Below are 24,703 nucleotides of genomic sequence, written 5' to 3'. Positions count from 1 at the left end.
TTTAATTAATATACAGAAAAAACTAAAAAGTCGTGACAATTAATCTATGATCTATTAGGAATTATATTTTACTTTTTAATATATATATATATATATATATATATATATATATATAATTTATCATATATTTATAATATTAAAATGAAATACTAAATATTACAAGTAATCTTGAACTATGATCTATTAGGAATTATATTTTATTTTTTTAATATATATAATTTATCATATATTTATAATATTAAAATGAAATACTAAAGATTACAAGTACCTTTGGTCGCCATTACAAGTCACAAAAAGTAGCTAACATATTTTAAAACATTTTTTATGCATATTTGTAACATTGATAAAATTGCTAAGTATCTTACAACTCAAATTATTTAAGATTTCAATTACACTCGATTAAAAAATTAACAAAGGCAAGTACTCGCCACTATGTGACACTTGTTTTATAGATATTGATGTGATCCACTAGAAACATTAATATTAGGTTTTGTTTCTGCCAATAGAGCATTTCTTTAGTCACATATAAATTTGGTTGCAAAAATAATTTTCTTCATTCCTTTCATCAATACATGAGTTTATAATTTAAGATAATTAATAATTAGGATCACAATCATAGTATAAATGATTCAAATATTTATAAATATTTTATAATTAGTTTTAATTTTGAATTAACAATTGATAATTTAGAAAAATATTATATATATAGAACCCTAAAAAATAAATAATTTATATAATATCAATTTTGATTCTAATTATAATTAAATATTAACTCTAATTTACAACATTAAATCTTATTCAAACCAATTAAACATATTCTAATTAATATAATTATGATTTTAGTCTAATTAAAAATTTATATAATTGCAATTATAACTTAAAATTTCAATAATACAAATAATAATAAACTTAATTTAAAATCTAATTCTTAATTATTATTTTAAGATTATATTATTTAATTATATTTATATAATATGAACCTGACATAGTCCAAGGGGTTGAGCTTAAGTGGTTAAAACACTGGGGAAGGTCTTAAGTAGAATTCTAAGCTGTGACTCTTGCCCTTCCATAGGATGAGGAAGGTCTTGGGGTCAATCTAATCAAACATAATGATAATAATAATAATAATGATAATAATAATTCAAAAGATATGTAATGGGGATGGTCCTAGCTCCAGTCAAAAGCTATTCGGCTTCCGCCAATTACCCCTGACATAAAATTTATTATAAATATAATATCAAATTTAATCTTAAAAATTATATTATATTAAACTTACATTAAAATAATTTTTTAAAACTAAAACTGAATTCTAATATAATTTTATTTAGTTAGCTTTTTAATGTCATTTACTAAGACACAAATAAAGTAGTTAATAATAATAGGCTCATTGTCCTGCAAAAATCGTTTTTAAAAAACCTATATTTAATAGCTTTCAACTGATAGTGATTTTATTTTGTTTTTTCTAATAGCAGCAGCGGAAAAGGCGGTAAATACGGGCAGTGGAATATGTTAAAAAAAATAACGAAAGCCATGACTTCTAACCGGCAGCGAGAAAGGCGGTAAAAACGGGCAGTGGAAAATCACCACTGTTTGCAATGATAAAACAACGCAAATACGACGGTAAATGCAGTGTACCGTCGGGCGCAGGAAAGGAATGCACTAGTCGGCCGTATTACCCATCAAATCGCAATACGTGGAGCGATAAAGTCATCCGACGGTCCAAACAGTTGCAATGGTCTTGCACTGGTACTCAGGCGATATTGACCATCGATTACAAACGTTAGCCCGTTCATTTCATATAAGGATCGCCTTCGACGAAATTATCTCTAACTATTGTTTGAAACTGATATTTTATAACTAATCTATTAATCAAAGTTAAAATTAAACTAAAAGTATTTTTTCAAAAATTTTAACTCTCTGTTTTGGTTGACTAAATTAATTTTAAAATTATAGAAAAGCTAATTTATCTCCAAAGTTTAAGATTAATTAATCCAACTTATTTATTATATTTGCCTAATTAAAACTAACGCAAAGCTTACTTTCACATGAAGCCCTAAATCTAACGATCCATTCCTTCAAAGCATGGGCTTCTTCCGTCTAGGGTTTATGGAGGTAACACTGCTTGGGAATCAGTGCATCTAAAACCTCGGAGATTTCTGTCCCGGTGTTTTGGTAGAAATGGTCGCTGAAGGAGATTTTGAAATGGCCATGGAAGATGAGTTGAGTGATTTAGGAGCAGAGGCGAGCACAGATGATGAAATGTATGAATTGGAAACAGAAGAGGGAACCGACACAACGGAAGAGAAAACTGATGAATCTGAATCAGAAGCAAAGGAGACTGCCGAAGATGAAATGTGTGGACTTTTCAGGACCAAGCCTACCCGGCTGAAAGCCCATGTTATGTCGCATCATGGCGTAAAAATAGGCACATCAGGTAAAATAGATAAATTGTTAGAGAAGAAAAACCCAGAAGATTGCAAAATCTTTGAATCAGAAGTGAAAAAGTGCAGGAAAGTTGAAAATAATGGGTCGATGCAGAGGAATATAAGGCGCTACTGCTGTCAAATATGCGGATTCATCAGGTCCAAGCGCAAGCGGCTCATAGTCCACATTATGTCGGATCATGGCGTCGAAGTAGATATAGCAGGTGAAGTAGATAAATTCATAGAAAAGAAAAACCCAGAAGATTGCGAAATCCTTGAATCAAAATTGAATAAGAGCAGAAAAGCTGAAAACAATGGATCGAAACCGAGGGATATAAGACGCTACTGCTGTCAAATATGCGGACTCATCAGGTCCAGGCGTAAGCGGCTCAAAGGCCACATTATGTTGCATCATGGAGTAGAAATAGACACAGCAGAAATAGATAAATTGGTAGAAAAGAAAAATCCAGAAGATTGCGAAATCCCTGAATCAGAAGCAAAACAAAGCAGAAAAGTTGAAACTAATGGATTCAAAGTGAGGGAATTGAGAAGTTATTGTTGTACGCTCTGTGGACTCGTCAGATCTAAACGTAAGCTGCTACAAACTCACATTATATTAGAGCACAGCGGAGAAATGAACACAACAGGCGAAATGGACAAATTTATAGAGAAAAGACGCTCAGAAGATGATCAGAGGGGCTACTCATGTCAAATATGTGGAGTTCTCAGATCGAAGCGCAAACTCCTCAAGTTACACATGTTCTCATCTCATGGCGTAAGTTTTGTAACCTTGATTTCTTCCTGTTACCATCATTTTGATTATTCATTATGTAGCTGAAATTTTAAATTTTAAATTGCAGCCAGAAGCTCTGAAAAGCGACAATAGATTTGCTTCGAAAGGGCCGGGCAAACATTCACTATGCATCTGTAACATCTGCGGGATGTCATTCGCCAAGCTCTCGCACCTTCAGCAGCACAAGATATCGCACTCAGCCCTGGTTAGTTAACATCTTAACCCTGATTATACCGTCGAATTTAGTTACTCGTATTTTATTGCTTGTGATAGTTTTATTCTAGTGCTTTAATGCAGGAGGGTTTGAGGCATTGATTAAAGCCCTAACCCTTTTTGAACCTTGTTGAATATTAGTTTTATGGCTTCATCGTAGTGTTTTTCTGCACGAGGGTTTTAGATAGCTTTTAAAACACCGTGCATTGGAATCTATTTTGTTGTATCTTGGTGTTTGTGATTGCTTTCAGTGCTTTTGTTGTATCTTGGTGTTTGTGATTGCTTTCAGTGCTTTTGTTGTATCTTGGTGTTTGTGATTACTTTCAGTGCTTTTATGCAGGAGGGTTTGAGGCATTTAGCCTTGCTTAGTACAAGGTGGGAGACTACCTTGGAAGAGCCGGGTTGTTGATGCGTGACAACACAGGATCCCATCCGAACTCCACAGTGTCGAGGAGAGGCTCCCATGGATCAGTAGCAGGGGGGTGACCCTCTGTGAAGCTCCATCTGGTCAGTTTATGCCTTAACCTCTCTCACGCGTTGCCATTTAATTTCAGGTTGGACATTTCTATTCTTGTAGCCCTGGTTTAGGCATCTTTTTGTTTTGAAGTTGTTAAATTTGTTTTACATGAGTAATTTAATTTCAGGCTGGACATTTCTATTGTTGTAGCCCTAGTTTAGGCATCTTTTTGTTTTGAAGCTGTTCAATTTGTTTTACACGAGTAATATGTTTTTCTCTTTATCTTCCGCTAGTAGAAACCTATTCGAAAGGGAGTTATGCTTTGTATATCTTTAAGAAAACATACTAAGTTTATTGCTTTAGCAATGGAATTAACGGTACATAAATATGTTTAATCAATAATTTATGAGCATTGTCGCTACAAAGAAAAAAGTGATATCGATGTTAATTGATTTTAACTGCTCTGTTGTGCGATAAAGTGCAATTGTACTTTCAGATGATAAACCTTATTCTTGGGGAGGTAATAGGATGGACCCGGCCCTTGCCGTAATTTATAAAATATACTGCACTGACTACTTTATATTGGTCTCATTTTCGCTCAGACACTTATGTGCCTTTATATACATGAATATAATTATATAAATATTGAGCTGAAATCAGAGAGGAAATTCTTTGTAGTTTGTGACATTTTTTTTAATTATTTTGTTTTGCAGAGATCATTTGCTTGCCCGATTGATGGTTGCCATTGCAGCTATAAGAGGCAAGACCATTTAAATCGTCACTTGCTAAAACATGAAGGGGAGCTGTTTGTGTGTCCCAAAGAGAACTGCAAATTGCAGTTGTCAACATTGTCCAATTTAAAACGCCATTTGAATCGGCACAGAGAGAGAGGCAATTCATGGCATAGCCAATCTGTTAAGTCCAAAGAGACTACAAAGAAACATATCTGCCCAGATCGTTTTTGTGACAAGGCTTTCAAATATCCTTCAAAATTGGCAAAGCACCTTGAGGATGTACATTGTAAGTTTTGCTAATTACAAACACTCTTGCCTATTCATTAAGAAGCATGCATGTTTTTGTTTGCAGAACTAAATGCAGGATTGATGATTGACCTGCAACAGTAATTTTATTTTAGCTGTTTGCCAAATTTCTAAAAATCTCTTTTTACTTATTGTCTTGGATCAAATGCAATCATATGTTTTACTTTTTGGCTCAGTTTTTCTCTTTAGCCAGTAATGTTAATTACAAATTTCATGTAAGCTTTCTAAACGTAAAACATTAAATTTGCCCACCTCGGCTCATTGAAATGCCAAGGAAACCGGGAAATAATTATCCATAGATTTTTTTAAGTGCCATTGAAGGTATTATTCACAAATGTTTCTTAAGGCCAGATATCAGCATGCATTTGGCATTTCATTTGGCTCTTTTGTACTAGCAATAAATAGCAAAATGCCTTTAGATTGATCATGTTTCGTCAACTACAGAAAACTTTTGTAGTTTAAAAAAATAATTATGCTATGAAACTTAAATTAGCAAAGCTAAAATGTTCTAGTAGAAAGTTAATTTTTATATACAAGGTAAAATGAAGATATGTACATTAGAAGCAGTTTAGAATCCATGACAGCTGAAGCCTGAGACATGATAGCTGATGCCAGGATATTACTTTTGATGGAGCAATGAATATGAGATTTTGAGTTGAAATCTCTCCTTATATTAAATCTTTGGATTGAGAAAATTATGTTGTGATTGTCATCAAGCCCGTGCTTGACAGTTTATTGCTTCTGTTAATTGATTGTACTTTGCTAATTGATGGTAACTGTTTTTTGTCTCCAGCAACAAAATACACTGAGATAATTTGCTGTGAGCCTGGCTGTTTGAAGTACTTTACAAATGCAGAGGCCTTGAAAGAACATTTGCGGCAGGCCCACAATCGCATCTGTTGTGAAGTTTGTGGGAGTCAGCAGTTGAAAAAACAGATTAAGAGACATATGCGAATTCATGAAAATAAAACCTGTGTGAAGAGTATAGCATGCCCTTATGAAAGATGTCTGCACAGCTATACTACAGTATGTTATGTAATTTATGTGATGTACATGTTTGGTCTTCTTTTGTCAATTTTTTTGTTGTATTACACATTGTGTGCTTCAGCAGATTCTGACAAATTTACCATTGCAGAAATCTAATCTTCGCCAGCACATCAAATCAGTACATCTTGAATTGAAACCATTCAAGTGTCAATTTGGAGGATGTGGAATGACTTTTGCTCATAAGTCTGCCAGGGATAGACATGAGATGTCTGGGACACATTGCTATGTCCAAGTGAGATTCATCCTCACAATTTTGAGTTCAAATCTTGAATTTTCATCAAAAAAGTGTTTTACTTGGTACTGTGTGACATATGGTCTCACTTGATTTCTATTTTTGACAGGGAGATTTTATAGAGGAGGATGCAGCCTTTCAATCAAGACCACGTGGTGGCCGAAAGAGAAAAGCATTTACAACGGACTCCATCTTTAGGAAGAGAGTTGCAGGTCCAGATCAAAGCACTGTTCTTGAAAATGGATTGCCTTTCATGGATTGGTTAATGTCAGACAATGCTGAATGAATCTAATTCTATTTTGGAATATCCAGAGATCGAAGGGTAATGATTTGGAACTTTTAGTTTATTTAATAGAGCAGAAATTTCAAAATGGCATTAAGAAGACAAGTTACTATTGCAGTGTTGATCACTCAGAGGTGGTGGGGTGTTACGTTAACTGTCCCTGGGAATTTGAAAGCTATCAATTCAAGCCACTCAACTATAGTTATGAGAATCAAGGTTTTCTTACGAACACTAGTTGTGCAAGTCTGGAATTATAAATACTCCACATTCAGAAATCCTTGGAAGCTAAGGAATTACAAGTGTTGTGGTAACTAAAATGCTGGATCATCTTCTATTGTTAGTGACCGCAAGTTATGGTTCACTGGGAAGTGGGGATGGTTAATACATTATTAGCATCTTCTGTAGGTGATCATTATTTGTAGTATATTTTTTTGTAAAGCTCCGTTAGTACCCAGATGCATGTAACTTTGGGTCATTTAATCACTGTAATTTATATGTAATATACATTGTACAGCCTGCAACCTTGCTGTGAATATAATATTTGGAAGCCATTATTTTTTCCATGTTTCATTTTGGTGTTAATTCTAAAACTATAGTTCTATCACACTTCTGTACGACCATGTGAGAAAATGATTAAGCTCAGTTTTGAAGATGGAGTTTGTTAGTTTAGAGAGGCTTTGAATACCAATACATACTAAATTTGGTGGAAAATGATGATTCTCTGGATTTTTGTGTCAACTCAGTCGGAAGGTAATTCTGGTGTGGCATTTGTTTTTGTAACCGAAGAGTGGACAAGGGTTATATGGAAACCGTGAGGAGATATATGCCATTTTCTTGGCCATAATGCAGTAACCACAATACCCATGACCTTATTCACCATCTCCAAAAAAATCGACTTCCTGCTGTGCCTGCAACAATACATAGATAAAATTAAAAAATTGAAATGTTTGTTAGATGTTATCATTGCAACTGCCCTCTATCTACAACACATCACACATCATACTTGACAATATAAACTATAAACACTGAATATTAGAAAAGATCAAATTTAAGATTTGTAGGAGATCTCCCAAACGTTGCACAGGTCCTTTAATTTCTTTTCCTATCCCAACAAAATGCAAAATGTTAAAAACCTTTATTAACTTTCTCTCAGCTCATTGAGATGTCAACACTTAAAAATTGAAATGTTTGTTAGATGTTATCATTGCAACTGCCCTCTATCTACAACACATCGCACATCATACTTGGCAATATATACTATAAACACTGAATATTAGAAAAGATTAAATTTAAGATTTGTAGGAGATCTCCCAAACTTTGCAAAGGTCCTTTAATTTCTTTTCCTATCCCAACAAAATGCAAAATATTAAAAACCATTTTTAACTCTCTCAGCTCATTTAGATGTTAGCGCTTAAAAATTAAAATGTTTGTTAGATGTTATCATTGCAACTGTCCTCTATCTACAACACATCACACATCATACTTGGCAATATATACTATAAACACTGAATATTAGAAAATATCAAATTTAAGATTTGGAGGAGATCTCCCAAACTTTGCAAACGTCCTTTAATTTCTTTTCCTATCCCCAACAAAATGCAAAATGTTAAAAACCTTTATTAACTTTCTCTCAGCTCATTTAGATGTTAACGCTTCAAAATAATTTCATATTATGTTTACGTATTTTGAAAGAAACTTTGCATTGGAATAGATGGAATTGAGGGAACACACAGGGGAGAGAGTGGAACAAACGAAGGAGCATGGTTGGTGTGTGAGCTATATAATGTAGTTTGAGTGTGATCCTTTCCTCACGCAATACATTACTTACCTTTTCACAGAATATATCTTCAGTTAGTAGCTTACATGGCGAAGGGCATATATGCGTTTACACACAACAGAAAAATAAAACTTCCTTTTCAATTTTTAAGCTTGTAAATCACCAAAACAGAACAAAAAGTTGCCACTTTTGAAATATCACTCCCCAGAATTCTAATTAATAAATTAGAGGTTGACTTACTATAAATCCCAAGTTCTTTATAGAAACCTAACCAATCATTCCATGCACAAAAAATACCAGAAAGCCAAACGTTTCTGCTCATTTTCAGGAAAAAACACTAGAAATAATGTTCATCGGTTATTTCTGAAACACAAAAACCTGTATGGAAAATATTCTTTTGAAGACCTCTCATATAGAGTTCAAAGAGGAATGTTTGTAATGCTAACAATATATATACTTATTTTATGTGTTATTCCTTTCAACAAACTAATGAGTATTTGTTAATGATTTCCTATGTATGCATGTACTTACTCTGTTGTCATTATTGGTGGCTGGAAATAAACTAGTTCTTATGCATATGATAAAATAGAAGTATTTAGCAGACGGGGGAACGTTTCCGGGATGGAGAAACGGGGACGTGATGTCTCCTGCCACCGCTCCCAAGGAGATGTGGAGATGTCTCCACACTTACTTGGGAGATGCCTAGGTGTTTCTTGAGGGGCGGGGAGACATCTAGACGTCTCCTATCACCTCATCCCTTCCCCAACAAAATACAAAACCATCATTTTTTATGATTTCACTTATATTTTGAATGATTGATTTTTTTTCCAGCAAGCTGAAGAAGAGGAAAAACTTGTAGAAGTCTGATTGAAGGAGTGAAAAGAGTGAAAAGAGTGATTGCAAGTGTGATAGGAGTGAGAAGGAGCAAGAAGAGGAGGAAGAGGAAGGGGTGAAAAGAGTGATTGCAATTATGATAGGAGTGAGAAGGAGCAAGAAGAAGAGGAGGAAGAGGATTCTACTGCTTTTTGGAGAGATTTTTCAAGCACAAAGTAGGGTTTTTCTTGTTTCTTTTATTTTATTTTCTGATTTTCATTTTTCAATTCTTTGTTTAGTTTTTTAGTTTTTTTCTTATTCCTTTCAAAATCAATTTGATGTTGAATCTTGAGGGCAAAAGGATACATCAATTTTTATTATTTTTTATTTTAATTTTCAAATAATATAAAAATAAAATTATAAATTGTAAATTTTGTTTTCAAAATCAAATTTGAATTTGAATTTGTTAAACTAGGCTGATTTTATTTTTATTTTTATTTTGTGAAATACAGTGTCACTTTCACAATGAGCTCCCAAGACATGAATGAGGATGAGATGGAAATCCATTCTCATAGTGAACATGATTCATAATTTGAACCTGAAGATAAGGGGGGTGACCATGGGGCTGATCTTGGAGCCCAATCTAGTTCCATGGTGAGTGCACTAGCTAGTACAAGTTGCCCTTTAGAGTTGTTGGCATAATATGCTAGGGGTGCTTGTGATCCCAAATCTCCTCTTAGACAGTTTGCTTCAAGAGTAGAAGGCACATCACATTCAGGTGGGGGAACAAGGAAGTGGAAGTGCAACAATTTTGGGGTTGAATGGTTTGGTAGCATCACTAGAGTGAATGCACACTTTCTTTTTTGGACAGGAAAAGGTGTGGATCATTATAAGTTTATGAAGGAAGCTAAAAATATACAATACATATTTGAGTTTAACAAGCTTTGGGGCATTCCAAATGACACAAATCTTCCAGTCCCTAATACTTTGTTTGCTAGGGCAGCCCTTCAGCAGAGCCAACATGCGCCACATACTTCTCCTCATGCTTCACAGACGAGAGGAATGATGTTTGGATCTCCATCCACTTCCACTTCTAGTGCCATGTCCACTAGTGGGACAGGGAAACACAAGTTGCAGACATCACAAAGTAACCCCATAGCTGATATGTTTAATGTGCAACTGAGAGATGAGATAGATGAATCCATTGGCAAGTTCTTTTTTGCTAATGGCATCCCATTTCATGTTACACAGTCTCCTTATTATAGGGAGACGATGGCTATCGTGGGGAAGGGAGGAACATCTTATGTGCCACCAAGTGAGACAAAAATGAGGACCTCGATCTTGGATAAGTGCTATTCCAAGATCAATATTTTGATGGAGAAGATGAAGGCATGTTGGGTGGCATCTTGGTCTAGCATTGTTATGGATGGGTGGACGAATATTAGCCATCACCCACTCATCATCATAGTCACATGTGTAGAGGGCTCATACTTCCTTAGAGCAGTTGGTTGCACAGGGCATCATAAAGATGCTAATTTTTCAGTTTCCTGTCCTCAGGGAGACTATTGAGGAGGTTGGGCCACAAAATGTGGTCCAAGTAGTGATAGATGCAACCCATGTGTGTGAAGCAGCAGTGAGACTCATTGAGGCAACCTACAGACATATTTGATGGACCCCATGTTGTGTGCATGTCATGAACAATGTACTTAAGGACATGGGAAGATTGACTTGATTAGAGGAGTGGTCACCGATGCGAGAGATGTGCAGATTTTTATCTGCAACCACCACACTTCACATGCACTCTTCAGGACCTTTGCGAAGGAGTTCTTGAAACCAATTGAGACCAGATGTGCATCCTATTTCATTCTCTTGGAGAGAATGATTGAGTTGCAAGAGGCATTGCAACTCATGGTTATGACTAATGAGTGGAATAGGTAGGCTAAGGCCAAGATAGAGTAGGGGAGAAGGGTGAAGGAGATAGTGAAGAGTGATGTGTTTTGGACTGATGTGAAATACATTGTCTCCATCATTTCTCTAGTATTCCAGGTCATCAGATATGGGGATGGGGATGCACCTAACCTTGGAGAGGTGTATGAGTGCATTGACTCTATGCTTGACCAGATGAGGGTTGTTGTGCGAGTGAAGGACCACTCTCTGGCATTCTACAATGAGAACATCCGACCAATCATTCAGCATAGATGGGACAAGTTGAACACTCCTTTACATATGGTTGCCTTTGACTTGAATCCTAAATGGTACAAGGCTAGACCAGGTAGAGTGACACCGATTTAGGATGATGAAGTGAAGTCGATTTTCTTTAGGTGCATAGAGAAGATGTTTGATTCTAGAGATGCTAGCATAATTTGCACTGAGTGGACAAAATTTTCCACTCTTAGAGGCTATTCAGATGTAGTAAAGATGGATATAGAAACTATGGCACAAGAGGACCCACTTTTGTGATGGAATTGTCATGGCCCAACATCTTTGACCACCACTCTAGCTATTTGTCTGCTATCCTAGGTTTCCAGTTCTTCAGCTGCTAAGAGGAACTGGTCTACATATAGCTTCATCCACTCTCTTAACAGGAATAAACTTACCTCTAAGAGAGAAGAGAAGCTTGTGGTTGTACATAGTGCTTTGCGTCTCATGGACCGAAAGACACTCATGTACAAGGAGAGTCCAGTGACGTGATGGGATGTAGAGCCAAAGGAGCCTTCACAGATTGATGAGGATGATCCTACCACTTCATATGCAGGGCTGGTTGGTGTGAGCTTGAAGGATCTTGACTTTTAGGATTCCAGTAGTTCTAGTGATGAGGAGTTTGCAAATGATTAAAGGCCCCCCTTTGCTACATTTTGAGTTTTGACATTTTGGCATTTTGTCTTTTGTAATGCTATTGCTATTAGTATTTGTATTTGCAACTCATTGTAATGATGAATCATGTAATCATCTTTATAGACTTTGTGATATCTCATATGACATCAGATATTCATATGTTCGATATAATAGGAATCTCCAATTTGACAATTTCATTTGTCAAATTTTATTTAGCAATTAGCATAGAAATCTTGGTATTTAGATTTAGTATTTCAAATTTTGCTATGTTATAATTTTACTAATTTCCTATAGTTTCATTTGAAATTTAATTCTTATAATGTTGTACTGTTATACATCTTTTCAAAACTAGTTTTTCAAGTACTATATGTATAACTATATCAACACCACCACCCCACCCAACCACCCCCTTCGCCGTCGTCGTGGCCAAACTTAGGCCCTTTGTCCCCCATCCCGGAAACCCATCCCCCCATCCCAAAAACCCGTCTCCCCATCCCCAATGCACTAGTATTTAAATAAATATTATAACCAATTTAGAACATTTTGTTCTCATTCATGTATGTAAGGCTAAAATTAGTAGAGAAATAGAAAAGATACGAAAATTCATAGGAAAATTCATTTTAATCTACTTACATATACTATATTAGAATCCAAACACAAGTATATGGGTTATGAATAAGGGAAATATGATATTTAAAATATTTATATGGTTGGAAGAAAAATGTAATGTTTATATTTATTTGATTCTTAATAAACATACATAGAGGCTCATTAAGCTCACATGTACAATTGTTGCATAAGATCTTCTAATATCACATCTAAGGTGACATATACAATAAATATAGATTCTTAGGGCTTATAACCAGAGTGTTGTAGGAACACGACTAAATGATAAAAAAGAGGAGAGAAACAGTCAAGTAAACTTCTAAGTGTAGAACCATGACATAAACTAATAAAACAAATAAATAACACCATAACACATTTCATAACCAGAATGTTGTAGAAACGATTAAATGATAAAAAATAATAAAAAATAATGTAGAACCATAACAAAAACTAATAAAACAAATAAATAACACCATAACACATTTCATATTCCAATTATTTAACAAACATAATTAAACTGTAAGCCTTATAGATCCAAACCTAGGTGATTTGAAAGCCTAAATTTTGGCCAACAAAATCATCACAAATGGACAAATGTACTTTGGATTTGTATGAAAGCATATCACATCTAGTGTTTGTACTCTATAATATGCCAAAAGAGTAGGTAGTGAGTGTTAGAGATAGAAAAAACACAGAGATGACATCTTACAATATTTTTAACCAATGAATAATGCTTTTTCTTTCCATTATAATTATAGTGGAATGTGACTCTTCTTTTTGAAAATCCAATATCTTTAGAAGGAATATAATTGGATTTTTTAAAAATAATTTATTTAAATCAAATTCTTTTAACAAGTATAATATTTTTTTCCCATTAATTAAAAAAAGTTGGCATAGGTTTTATGTTCAATGTAACAAAATAATAATATCACTTCAACTCAAAATTTTAATTTTAATATATAAAATTAATTAATCATTATCAATCTTTGAAAATTATTATAAAATTTAAATGTATCTTATAATAATCTAAATATTTGTTTTGCTTTTTCAAATAATAATAAGATATCTTTTGTAATATATTTTTAAGAATAAGAATTATAATTAATTTAAACTTTTATGTATAATTTTATAACCAATATATTATCAATAAATTTATATTTAAAATATCAATATTCTTTTTATATTTAGTAGATTTAGATTTATCCAAGATTAGATTTTGGTGAATATGGTCTTACAAATAGAGTATTATTCTTGGGTCTAGTCAATTGATTTTGAAGGTTCCCCTTTTATTTTTGTAGATGTTCTTCTACTAATCATATGATTTCAAATTATCTTCTCTCAAAATAAAAGGTAGATTATCTACCTTCTTTGCAATAGAATGTACTTCTATGCCATTTCACTATTGATTCCCTTAACATTGCTCACTCAATTTGTTCAAGTAATCCTTATAAGGATATTGTGATTACCCCTTTACGGGGTGGCTTCTCCTAGCCTTGTGGTTGATAGGGCTTCTTACTTTTTTTCTTCGATTGATGGAGTGCCAAAATCTTTAGACACTACTACTTATGATGACTTTTTCTTATTTCAATCTAGTGGTTGATCTTGGTGTGCCTATGATAGTGGCTCCACAAATGCTCTTGATAGGGAAATACATCCTCTTTCAACATTGATGATGAGATTAACTCTATATTTTGGATAGTTGTTCAAAAAAGGAGAAAGACCCTCCCAAATTTGGTTGGATTCTTGCTTCCAGAAGGGAGGGGGAATGCCTCTTATGGAAGGTTTAGGAACTATGCATGATATTTTGAGTTGTTTTGTGGTAGGTTGGGCAATGACCTATTAATATCATTAAAAGTATTTTGTCTTGCAAAGACATTGTTTTTCAAAAATGTATTAGCATTGTTTTAATTTTATGCATTAGTTTTCCTTTAAACATTATAATTTGCAAAAGGATGAAACTCCTTTTAAAACCTCTTTTTAATGTTTATAAAACATGTTTTAGTTATCAATGATATCATATTTTCACAATCCATAATTTAATCAGTACTAAGCTTCTGGATTAGATTGTGTCATAGTTTTTGTATTAACATTTCAGATTACACTCCATGATCTGTCATTTAGATAGTAGAGAGATAGGATTTCATGTCTCCTAGCTCTCTACTATTCTGATAATGGATCATAGAGTGATCTGAAATGTTCATACAAAAACTATCACACAATCTAATCCAAAAGCTCAACAAAAATATTTTGATTTATTATTTATTTATAGTTATTTGAAATTATTATACAAATTAAGTAAAATATTTAATTCTTTATTTATTATTGTATGCTAGAAATGTGGTACAAGCCTGCAAGAGGGGAAAACATCTCAAACATACACATGAAATATTATGTTAGAGGTTAGAAATCAACATTCAAAACCAAAAAGTTAGCTTGAAAAAATAAACTCTAAGCACATCCCTTATTCCTCTATCTCTAAAGATCCTCAAGATTCAAGGTGGCCCTCACTTGGAAGAGTACTTGATTTCTTGGATGACAACCTAGAGAACGAGATTTATGAGAATGATTCTAAGATCTAAATGGAATGCAACTAAGATCTTAGTGATATGCTAAGATGAGAGCTAGGATGCAAGATGCAAAACTAAATGCTCAAGATGATGAAGATGATATGAAACTATGTTGATTCCAAATTGAAAGTTAAGATGATGTATTTAAGCTAGATGAAGATAAGATGCTATGAAAAGATATGCAATTAAGCTAAACATGCTAAATAAAGCTAAAATGCTATGATGCTAATGCTTGGATGCTTGAAGATGACTTGATTGAGCTCCTTAACCTGCAAAATGACTATAATTTGGATGCACAAGAGGATTGGATGATTTTAAGAGGGAATGGGCTCTATTTATAGGAAAAATAGAGAAATGGATGGTTGAGATTGAGTAATCTCAACAAGGGCTAGGATTGAAAGTTATCAATCCATGGGAGAGATTCAATCCAATCCCAAGTTGACAAATGTCACCTTGAGAGGGCTTGAGAGGATGCTAATCAAGAATTATATTCTAAGTAAGAAATTAGGGATAACCTCAATTAGTGACATCATTGGATAATGTCATTAACCAAGGAGGCATGCTATTACCCAAGAGATAAACTCTTGTGCAACATGGGAAAATGGTTAAAGGGACAACCATCATGGCTAAGGGGTGTGGGCTTGTAAGAGACATTAAATGCCTTTTGAATACTTTGGATGCTAACTTGCCCAAAGAGGAAAACCACTAGTGGTTTATGTAAGAGCCTTACATGTTTGGAAGACTCAACAAAATAACTTGTTGAGATAGATAAAGTCTTAAATACATTTGGAAGACTTTCTTCCAAATTTGGAGAAGTGACTCCCCCAAATTTAGGGAAAGGACACGATTAGAAGATTTAGGCATGATTAAGATGGAATTATGAGGTTTCTAGAAGGATGATTATGGAGGCAAGTGGGAGATGTAGGATAATGCAAGTGGGTGAAGAAAAATAGGATTTTTAGTTCAATTAAAATGATTTAATTTAGCCAAAAGGGATGCAACTTGCATTTGTAATATTTTGTAAGTGGGGGAACTATTCACAAATAAATAGTGATTTATTTATTTGCAAAGGGGATTTTCAATTAAATGTGAATTTAATCAAAATGGGGTAAAGGGATTTTAATCAGATAAATAAAATTTATTGAATAAAATGGATAAGGGTACTTAATCAAACCTTAGTTTAATTAATAGGTTAGGCTAGAAGAAGGAGATTTAATCAAATCTTTAATTTGATAATTAGAAGAATAGGGATATTAAATAAATCTTAATTTAATTAATTGGAAGAATTAGGGATAATTAAATAAATAAGATTCACTTAATCCATTGTACAACTTTTAGGTGTCTACATTTTGCCCCTCTTTGAAGTGACGTGTGACTACATGTTGATTCAAAGAAAAATGCTCAATTTGTCGTCAAACTTTTCCGATATGATGTTGTCGCCAAAATTGTCGATATGATTCCCTAGATATGAAAAATTGATTTCGATAGATACGCTAATGTGATTTGATTGGTCGATACAAAGCCGATATGAGATTGATATGGAGATTTGATATGATGATATGCCTCCTCGGGCGATAAATTGAGAAAAAATGCGGTTTTCGAGGAAGCAACACGAGGCACAATGATTTTTGAATTTTTAGATTTTAAAATTTTTTGATTTTTTTGGATTTTTAAGATTTTTGATTTTTGGATTTTAAAATTTATCACTCGATAGATTTTATTAAAAATGATATGTAAAAATGGGGTTAGGTCTATGTGGGGATAACGGGTACATACCCCACACGTCCACCGAGGCATCATAGCTTCCTGTGTCAGCATGGGCTATATAAGTCTCCAAGGGCCCATTTCCACCTCATTTGTGCATTTGTCAGTTGAGAATTGGAGCTCTGGAGTGGAGAGAAGAAATGACACCCCCTTACCATCGTCATCGATTTGAGTGAATTCGGCAATTTGAGAGGCCAACAGAGTATGGCTCACTGATAAGTTCAATTTTCTAACCCTTCTTGTGAATTTTTAACTTAGATTTTAGTTGATTTTGGTAGATTTCGCATGATTTTTGAATTTTTCTAGGGCTTTTTTTGCGTTTTTATTTTTTTGAATTTTTTAGTGCATATGATTTTTCTTTTCACGCATTTGAATTTTCTTTTTGTGCATTTCATTTTTTTCGTAGCGCATATAAATTTTTCCTTAGCGCATTTGATGTACATTTTAGCGCATTTGGTTAGGATATTAGCGCATATGAAGTTTATTGTATTTGACACAATGAGCTATTTTTTGTATTTTTAGAAATTTTTTGACATGTGCAATTTGATTTTTAGGTTTGTTATGAGTTTCCGCACCTTGTCGATGTGTCAGTTTGTGTCATTTTTATTGATTTGTAGATGTTTGTTGATTTGTTGTCGATTATGAGTTGGTTGATATGGTTCATTTGTCGATATGGGTCAAGTTTGGGCTAAGTCGATATGTTGCAAGGTCGATATGGGTCAATTTTTGATATGGGTCAAAGTCGTTATGGGTCTCAAATTGTCGATATGGGTCTCAATTCGATATAGGTCTCTTGTTGATATAGGTACTAATTTTGATATGGTTCTTGTCGATATGGGTCCTAATTGCGATAGGGTTGTCTTGTCGATATGGAACTTGGTCTTTCGATATGGGTCTTGATAGATTGATTGATCTTCGATATGAGGCTTGATCTTTGATATGGGTCTTGATTGTGTTATGTTGCTTGATTTCAATGTGTTTCTTGATTGACTGAATGATCTTTGATATGATACTTGTTTGATTGATATGAAACTTGTTTTTGATGTGGGTTTGTTTGCGATGTGATGTTGGGTTTCGATATGAGACTTATTTGCGTTATGAGTCTTATTGATTGGTTTTCAATATGATACTTGATTGGTGGTTAGGATATTCCTTGTGTGATGACATGATTGTCGTCACTTGATAGATGCCTGTGTTTTTGGTTTGTTGATTGCTTAGGATAGATAAAACTGATATAATACCTCTTTGTTGATATAGATCCAACGAGGAGTTCTCATGCTTTAGGAGAAATACCCGAAGAGACTTGTGTGATGAGAGATCGATTGACTGTTGATGATTTGGCAGTTATAGAGGCTTTCAGTCTCATTCATTTGTTGCACATGCCACCCTATTGGAAGAATAGGGAACTACTCACCATGTTGGTCGAGAGGTGGCACAACGAGCACAACACTTTCCATTTACTGACGGGTGAGATTATAGTGACACCTGAGGATGTCTATCAGATTCTTCAAATTCCGATTACAGGAGAGCTGGTTGCATATGATGTGGAGGAAGTTGGTGGGACCGATGCACTACGGGAGGTGTTTGGTGATCCACAAATTGCAGGTTACTTGGTGACTTGGCAGGATATGGTGGATAGCTATATCCCACTCCCTTCAGTATTGTCCGACTTGATTGGTAGCTTCCTGATTCCTGACAGGATTTCTCATGGGTTATTAGTTGGATGGGGCCAAGTTCTATGAAAGATGATGTAGCTACGCACATGATATGCATGGGGGATATGTCTGCTTGCGCACCTATATCATGAGCTCCATTAGGTTGTTTATGATGATGCAGTCAATTTAGCTTCCGATTGCACCCTTCTGTAGATTTGGGCATGGGAGCATATAGCAGTGACTCGTCTGCTTGGAGAGAGATTTAGGCTAGTAGGGGTACCTTATGTGATGATGTATAGCCAGCTCACTTCCCAGCTGATGCTCGGGAAGTTGGAGTATTGGAGGCGGGCATTAAATGATATGGATACAGTAGTCTGGAGGCCGTATCAACTATGTGAGCCTTGGCCCGAGGATGGATTTGAGGTACCCTATTTTTTTTGAGTAGATTTATATTGGGTTGCACCCCTATATGGTAGAGCAGTTTATTCTTCCTCGAATATACCGACAGTTTGGTCGCGGTCAACCTATGCCATAGGGGATGACTATGTATGCTAGGGTACACAAGGAGAGGACAAATTGGGGGCCAAAACAGGATTTTGCAATAGCCCAGGCTAAGTTCTATTCCTTTCCCTTTTGTGTATGGAACCTGCTGGTGGATGTGGCTGATGCAAGCATGACCGATGAGTATACCCATTATTTTATGACACATAGGTTCCCATGACTAATAGGGCCAAGAGAGCCTATTCCTGCACTGGAGTACTTTGATGATGATGATGATGATTAGGGTCAAGGGGGAGGTCACCAAGGTGGCGGGCGAGGATGAGGGAGAGGTACGAGGTGTGGGAGAGATGGGAGAGGTGGTGTGATTGATCATGACCAGGGAGTAGGTGGTGGTGGGGGTGGAGGAGGAGATGAGGAAGGAGATGGGAGGGGTGGTGGGAAAGGTGTGAGGGGGAGAGGAGGGGGATGGAGGCAATAGTTGGGATGGGGAGGGCCAGTGCAGGCTGAGGATGTTGCTGCGATGGAGGCTAGGGAGAGGTTAGGTGATGATGAATTTGAGGGGGAGATTGATGATTCTTCTGATGAGTATACCAAGTCTGAGGAGGTTGGTGGAGGAGGAGGGTTGATTGGATTGGGAGGGATGGCAGTGGAGGAGGAGGAGGAGGATGTTCAACTACTTTCTCGACAAAGGAGAATTGATATGCCCCCTCCTACCTCTTGATAGGTTGGTGTTTAGTAGCTGTAGCCCTCACAACCACAGGGTTTATAGATTAGAGTACCTTTGCATCAACAATAGGTGCAAATTACTGGATTACAGGCCTTATTGCAGAGGCTATAGGGTAATCTACATCCTCCTCCCCTAGAGATCGACTTACTCCTGGAAGTCACATGAGCAGAATACAAAATAGGGACATAACATTTCCCACAATTTCAATAGGTTACTCTAAATCTTATCCTGCCTACTAGAAAGATGCATTACCAAAACCAACTTATTATTGTAACTAGCTTACTATCTTCATAAGGTTAAATTCTTACATTCCCCTTTAATCTCAGGTAGGTGTTTACAAAATTCTATCTTTCAACAACTTACGTTAATACACCATCCAAATTATATCAATAACACACATCAACTCCCATAATCAAGGTTACACATGGTAGTTTACTTATTAATTTCTAGGAGTCATACTTATTAAGGGTTCGTGTAAAACATGTTTATCCCACTACAATTGTCATCCATGCTCGCCACTAAAGAGAATTGACATCATAGTTTATCCATAATGAATCTACTTATTTTACATCAAGGTGCCTCATAAGGGGGTTAATCACATATTTGGTAAACCACCCTAGGTGCATGATTTCTTCCAACATCCTTAGGAAACAAGGGATAATCAAGCTTAAGGTCTTTGAATCTACCCATAGGTAGGGAAATTTTCTACTCCTAGGGCCCACAATGCTTGGTATTTCTAGGCACCAAGGTTTTAGTTTCATAGGTACATTATTTGCTACAAAGTACACAACTGTAGAGACAAGTGGTAGTAGTGTCATTAGAGTTGGATACCACTCGGGTCGAGAGAGATACAGTGCAGCAGGGTCTACAGGCCGTCCAAGCTTAGATTACACATGTTACAATAGAGCATGACACCGAGATAGAGTGTCGAGGTTGAGCCAAGGAGATGGTTCTGTGTATGGTGAAAATGGATAACAATGATAACAATATTGAAAGGCTAAATGAATTCAACCACCAAACCCTAGCCTAACAATGAACAAAGATCCACCATAACATATGAAGATTACCTAAGACAATGCAAATAACTCAAAATCACAAAGATTATACCATCACATGTCCAATAGGGTTTTGATCTCCATTCTTCCTATCTCCATTGATCTTGCTTGATATACTTGCTCTCAGATTTTTATATGCACAAGAGCTCAACAAAGAACGGAATGTGGTTGCAAGTGGAATTGTAGTGTAGCCAAGTACTCCAAAATCAGTCATTAGGATATGTCATTAGGGTTTGACAATGAAGAAAGCATCTTCTTAAATAGAAGACACAATAAGAAATGGAGGGTTAAGATTGAGAGGTGTAAAAAGAGAGGTCGGCTAGGATTAGAGGGTAGGTAAAAGAAATACCAAAATAATGAAAGAGGTAGGTAGTGTAGGAATTAAGAGATGAATGACATGTGTCATGTGTAGAAAAGGCTAATGAATTAATTAAATAAATAAAGATTTATTTAATTAATAGAAGAAGTAGGACAATTAAATAAATAAAATATTTATTTAATTTAGGAAAGGGATAATTTAAATAAATAAATGTATTTATTTAAATGAGAAACAAGGCTAGAAGAGGATAAATGAATTAATTAAATAAATAAAGATTTATTTAATTAATAGAAGAATTAGGCTTAGATAATTAAATAAATAAAATATTTATTTAATTAGATATGACAATTTTGAGTGTCTACAGGTTCAAACTTTGCAACATGCAACCACACATGGGGTGACAGGTGAGACTATCTAGACTCTTGTCTATCAGTCGGAGCGGGCCACCTATTACAGGGACTTGTACTTTGTGGAAATGCTAAAAAATTATCGGGCTCCTAGCTATGCGGCCAGTTCTCAGCGGGATGGATCTCGCAGAGATAGAGGCAGCGAGGGGCTCATGGGACCTAGGAGGGATGCCCCTAGCAACAACACAGGTGCAGGTAGCTTGAGCTCTTGGCTGGTAGGTTCTGGCGGTGGTCATGCTCATCCCACCCCTTGACTATGTTCACATATGTTGTATTTTGTACCCTGATGTACTTTATTGATATATACACACATCATTGTATTTTGATGACCTCTCGATATGCTACATTGTTGTACTTTGATCCCATTGATATGATACTCATTGATGTTCTGATATGATGCTCTAGTGATCTTATTGATTATATTTCCTTGATACTGATGTTACTTGATTTGATGGACATTGTTATTGATATGATATCCAAGGACTTTGAAAATTTTATTGTTTCATCGATGATTGGCTCTGAGTTGTATCATTGATTTTCCTTTGGATCAGCATGTGGCCACACATATGCATGATGATATGATAGTAGATATGTTTATACATGCAACTAATTTGATTTCAATGAGTTATATGATATGCCTTTGATCTATATAACTTTTGCTTGCAGATGATGTGATGATGTGATGTGTTTTTTTAATTCTTATGATCTACATGCTTCTATTGCAATGTATGTCTAATGGATACTATATGCTTGGAAGGTAACATTCCTATGATGGTTGGATTTGATGATTGCAGATGCTTATCATTGTGCAAATGTTTCTAACATGTTTTTGGCTTTTATGTGTTTTGGATAATGTGATCTAGAATGCCAAATGTTCTTGATATGAAATGCATTATGATAGTGATGTAAAATGCGATAATGTTTTGAAACATGAAATGTATAGATTTGAAAATGAGATGTATGATGTATGATATGAGATGTATCTTGAAAATGAGATGTATGATGATAATGATATTTGTGATATGATAATTATATAAAATGTAATGCACTTACAATGATATGGAAATGATTATGATATGGTATTAAAATGCGACTATAATGTGATATGAAAATGATACTGCAATCGAATGCAATTTTAAAATGATAATGCGAATGCACCTAAATGGAATTTTAACATGATAATGATGTGCAACCTAATGCAAGATTAATATGATAATGATGTGCCACCTAATCCAAGATTAATATGATAATGATGTGCAACCTAATGCGTTCTTAAGATAACAATGATAATGTAATGATACTAATGTAAGATTAAAATGATATGCAATTGAAGAGGGGAAAAAGACCTATGGGGTGGATTAGTTAATAAGGATGCAAGTCAAACACATAATCATATACAATCAAAGACATAACTCCAAAACACATGAAAACATGAATAAGATGCATATAGCTCACAAAACCTTATACCTCTCCCTTGGATTGAGCTTGATGAAGTGAAGGCGCCCCTTGGTGATGCTCCACTTGATGTGCTCCTCTTGCTTGCTTGCTTGATGTGGATGGCTCTCCAATGTTGTGCACAAATGGAATAGATTTGGAAGATGATAAGGATGAGATGATCAAGTGTGGATGAGATATGATTTGCACATGATAAGGTTGCCAAGATGATTTCCTGGGCTCAAAAGGACAGCATAAGATTACTAAACTTGGAGATAAAAAATGAAGGGATGACATCCTCAATTTATAGGAAGAGGAGAGGAAAAATGGATGGCTAGGATGGATTCAAGATAAAGGGCTAGGATTGCTTGTGAGCTCCCACAAGGCCCAAGAGAGGGTGTGGAGACCAAGAGATATGCCTTAAAGGCATTTCTTGTCTCCACACTCCTCAAGGTACATTGGGAAGACTTCCCAAGGTACCTTGAGAAGAGAAAAGTGCATTGGGAAGACTTCCCAATGTGCCTTGTGATGAGGCTAGGATGTGTTATTTCTTTTACCCTTAATTTGCCACTATTTGTCATTCCTATGGTATCCATGTCATTCTTGTCACCATTTGGTAAGGAAGGAAAAAGGGAATTCAATAAATATGAAAGAAAAGTCAAAACCAAAATTATGAGCGAAAACCGTGGTTATTTACTGACTCAATTGTTTAATTGCCATAACAGGGGATCTATAGGTGGACAGGTACTTGGAAGAAAGGATTGCTTGGTGCGTGGATCATGTGAATGAGAGAATGACATGAAAGTGATCTATTTTTGACAAATAGTTTTGGTATAATCTTGAAATGGCATAGACTTGTTGAAGTTGTTATATTGTTTTGATTCGGTGGCCTGCGACCCTAGATTAGTTGATGGCTATCATTTTGTTTTGTATAAAACAAGTTTCATGGTTACAATCCCGTAATCAGTTAGAGACAATATTAGTAAGCAGTGTTATATAAATATGTATGGGATTGTTCAAAAGGATAACCAGATAATATATGAAAAACATTGCTGTTCCAATTATTATTCTCTGATTACGAATGCATGGTTTGAAGTAACAAGCGTTGATAGTTTCAGCACTTGGTGATTGAGAAGGTAGGCCCCCCTTACTCGCGTTATCAGGTGACTTCGTTAATAGTGTGAAGTGAGTAATTTTATGTTCTGTTCGCGTGATTTGTGTTTATTGTTCATAATGATAATTGTGTGATTCTGTAAACAGCTTAGTTTAGATTCAACATAGCATTGTTTGAAGGAATTGTGAGTTTGCAGAATATTTAATAATCCACACAGTAGGACATCTTTTTGTTTGATTTGTAATTCACAAGTCTAATCGGAAATTGTAGGATAAGGAAAATATCTCCGTTCAGAAATCAAGTTATATCCATCCGAACTTATGTTTGATCTGATTAAATGAGCTGTGATTTAGAATTCTGATACTCAGACAAATACACATTTAAATCAACAGGCTGTGACTCATAATTCTGGTATTCTTACATACTGTTCCACTTCCTGTCACTATCGTGACAGGAAGCAGAACCATCTTATTTTCACTCCTAGATTGCTAAGCAAAACACAATTGAATGTTCTAAGTTGGTGTTTATAAGGTAGGTGTTTAAGTAAAGAGACTTGATTGAAAGTGTGTGACTTAAGTTTAAATATTTTAAGTGTGAGATTTAATTTGTTAGTGAATGAGCCTTAGATTTGTTCTTGGAAT

The 24,703-nt window shown here is 35.1% G+C and overlaps 1 protein-coding gene across 1 annotated transcript; it reads left to right on the top strand.

The window, feature by feature from the left end:
* The first annotated feature begins 2,039 nt into the window (after positions 1–2,039).
* LOC131033137 (transcription factor IIIA) lies at positions 2,040–7,058 on the top strand. The gene is made up of 6 exons (XM_057964269.2): positions 2,040–3,198; positions 3,284–3,421; positions 4,600–4,906; positions 5,720–5,952; positions 6,062–6,205; positions 6,315–7,058. The coding sequence occupies exons 1-6, from the start codon at positions 2,179–2,181 to the stop codon at positions 6,489–6,491; spliced, it is 2,019 nt and encodes a 672-aa protein (XP_057820252.2). The 5' UTR covers positions 2,040–2,178; the 3' UTR covers positions 6,492–7,058.
* Positions 7,059–24,703: the final 17,645 nt, after the last annotated feature.

The sequence above is a fragment of the Cryptomeria japonica genome, chromosome 4, assembly GCF_030272615.1.
Source record: "Cryptomeria japonica chromosome 4, Sugi_1.0, whole genome shotgun sequence".
In the NCBI taxonomy this organism is placed as follows: domain Eukaryota; kingdom Viridiplantae; phylum Streptophyta; class Pinopsida; order Cupressales; family Cupressaceae; genus Cryptomeria; species Cryptomeria japonica.
This window is presented reverse-complemented; position numbering and strand designations above follow the sequence as displayed.

Excerpts from the sequence above, each read along its gene's own strand:
- LOC131033137 (XM_057964269.2), top strand. The coding sequence starts at position 2,179 with ATGGTCGCTGAAGGAGATTTTGAAATGGCCATGGAAGATGAGTTGAGT. Across the intron at positions 3,199-3,283 it reads ACATGTTCTCATCTCATGGC|CCAGAAGCTCTGAAAAGCGA; the intron begins GTAAGTTTTGTA and ends TTTAAATTGCAG. Across the intron at positions 4,907-5,719 it reads GCACCTTGAGGATGTACATT|CAACAAAATACACTGAGATA; the intron begins GTAAGTTTTGCT and ends TTTTGTCTCCAG.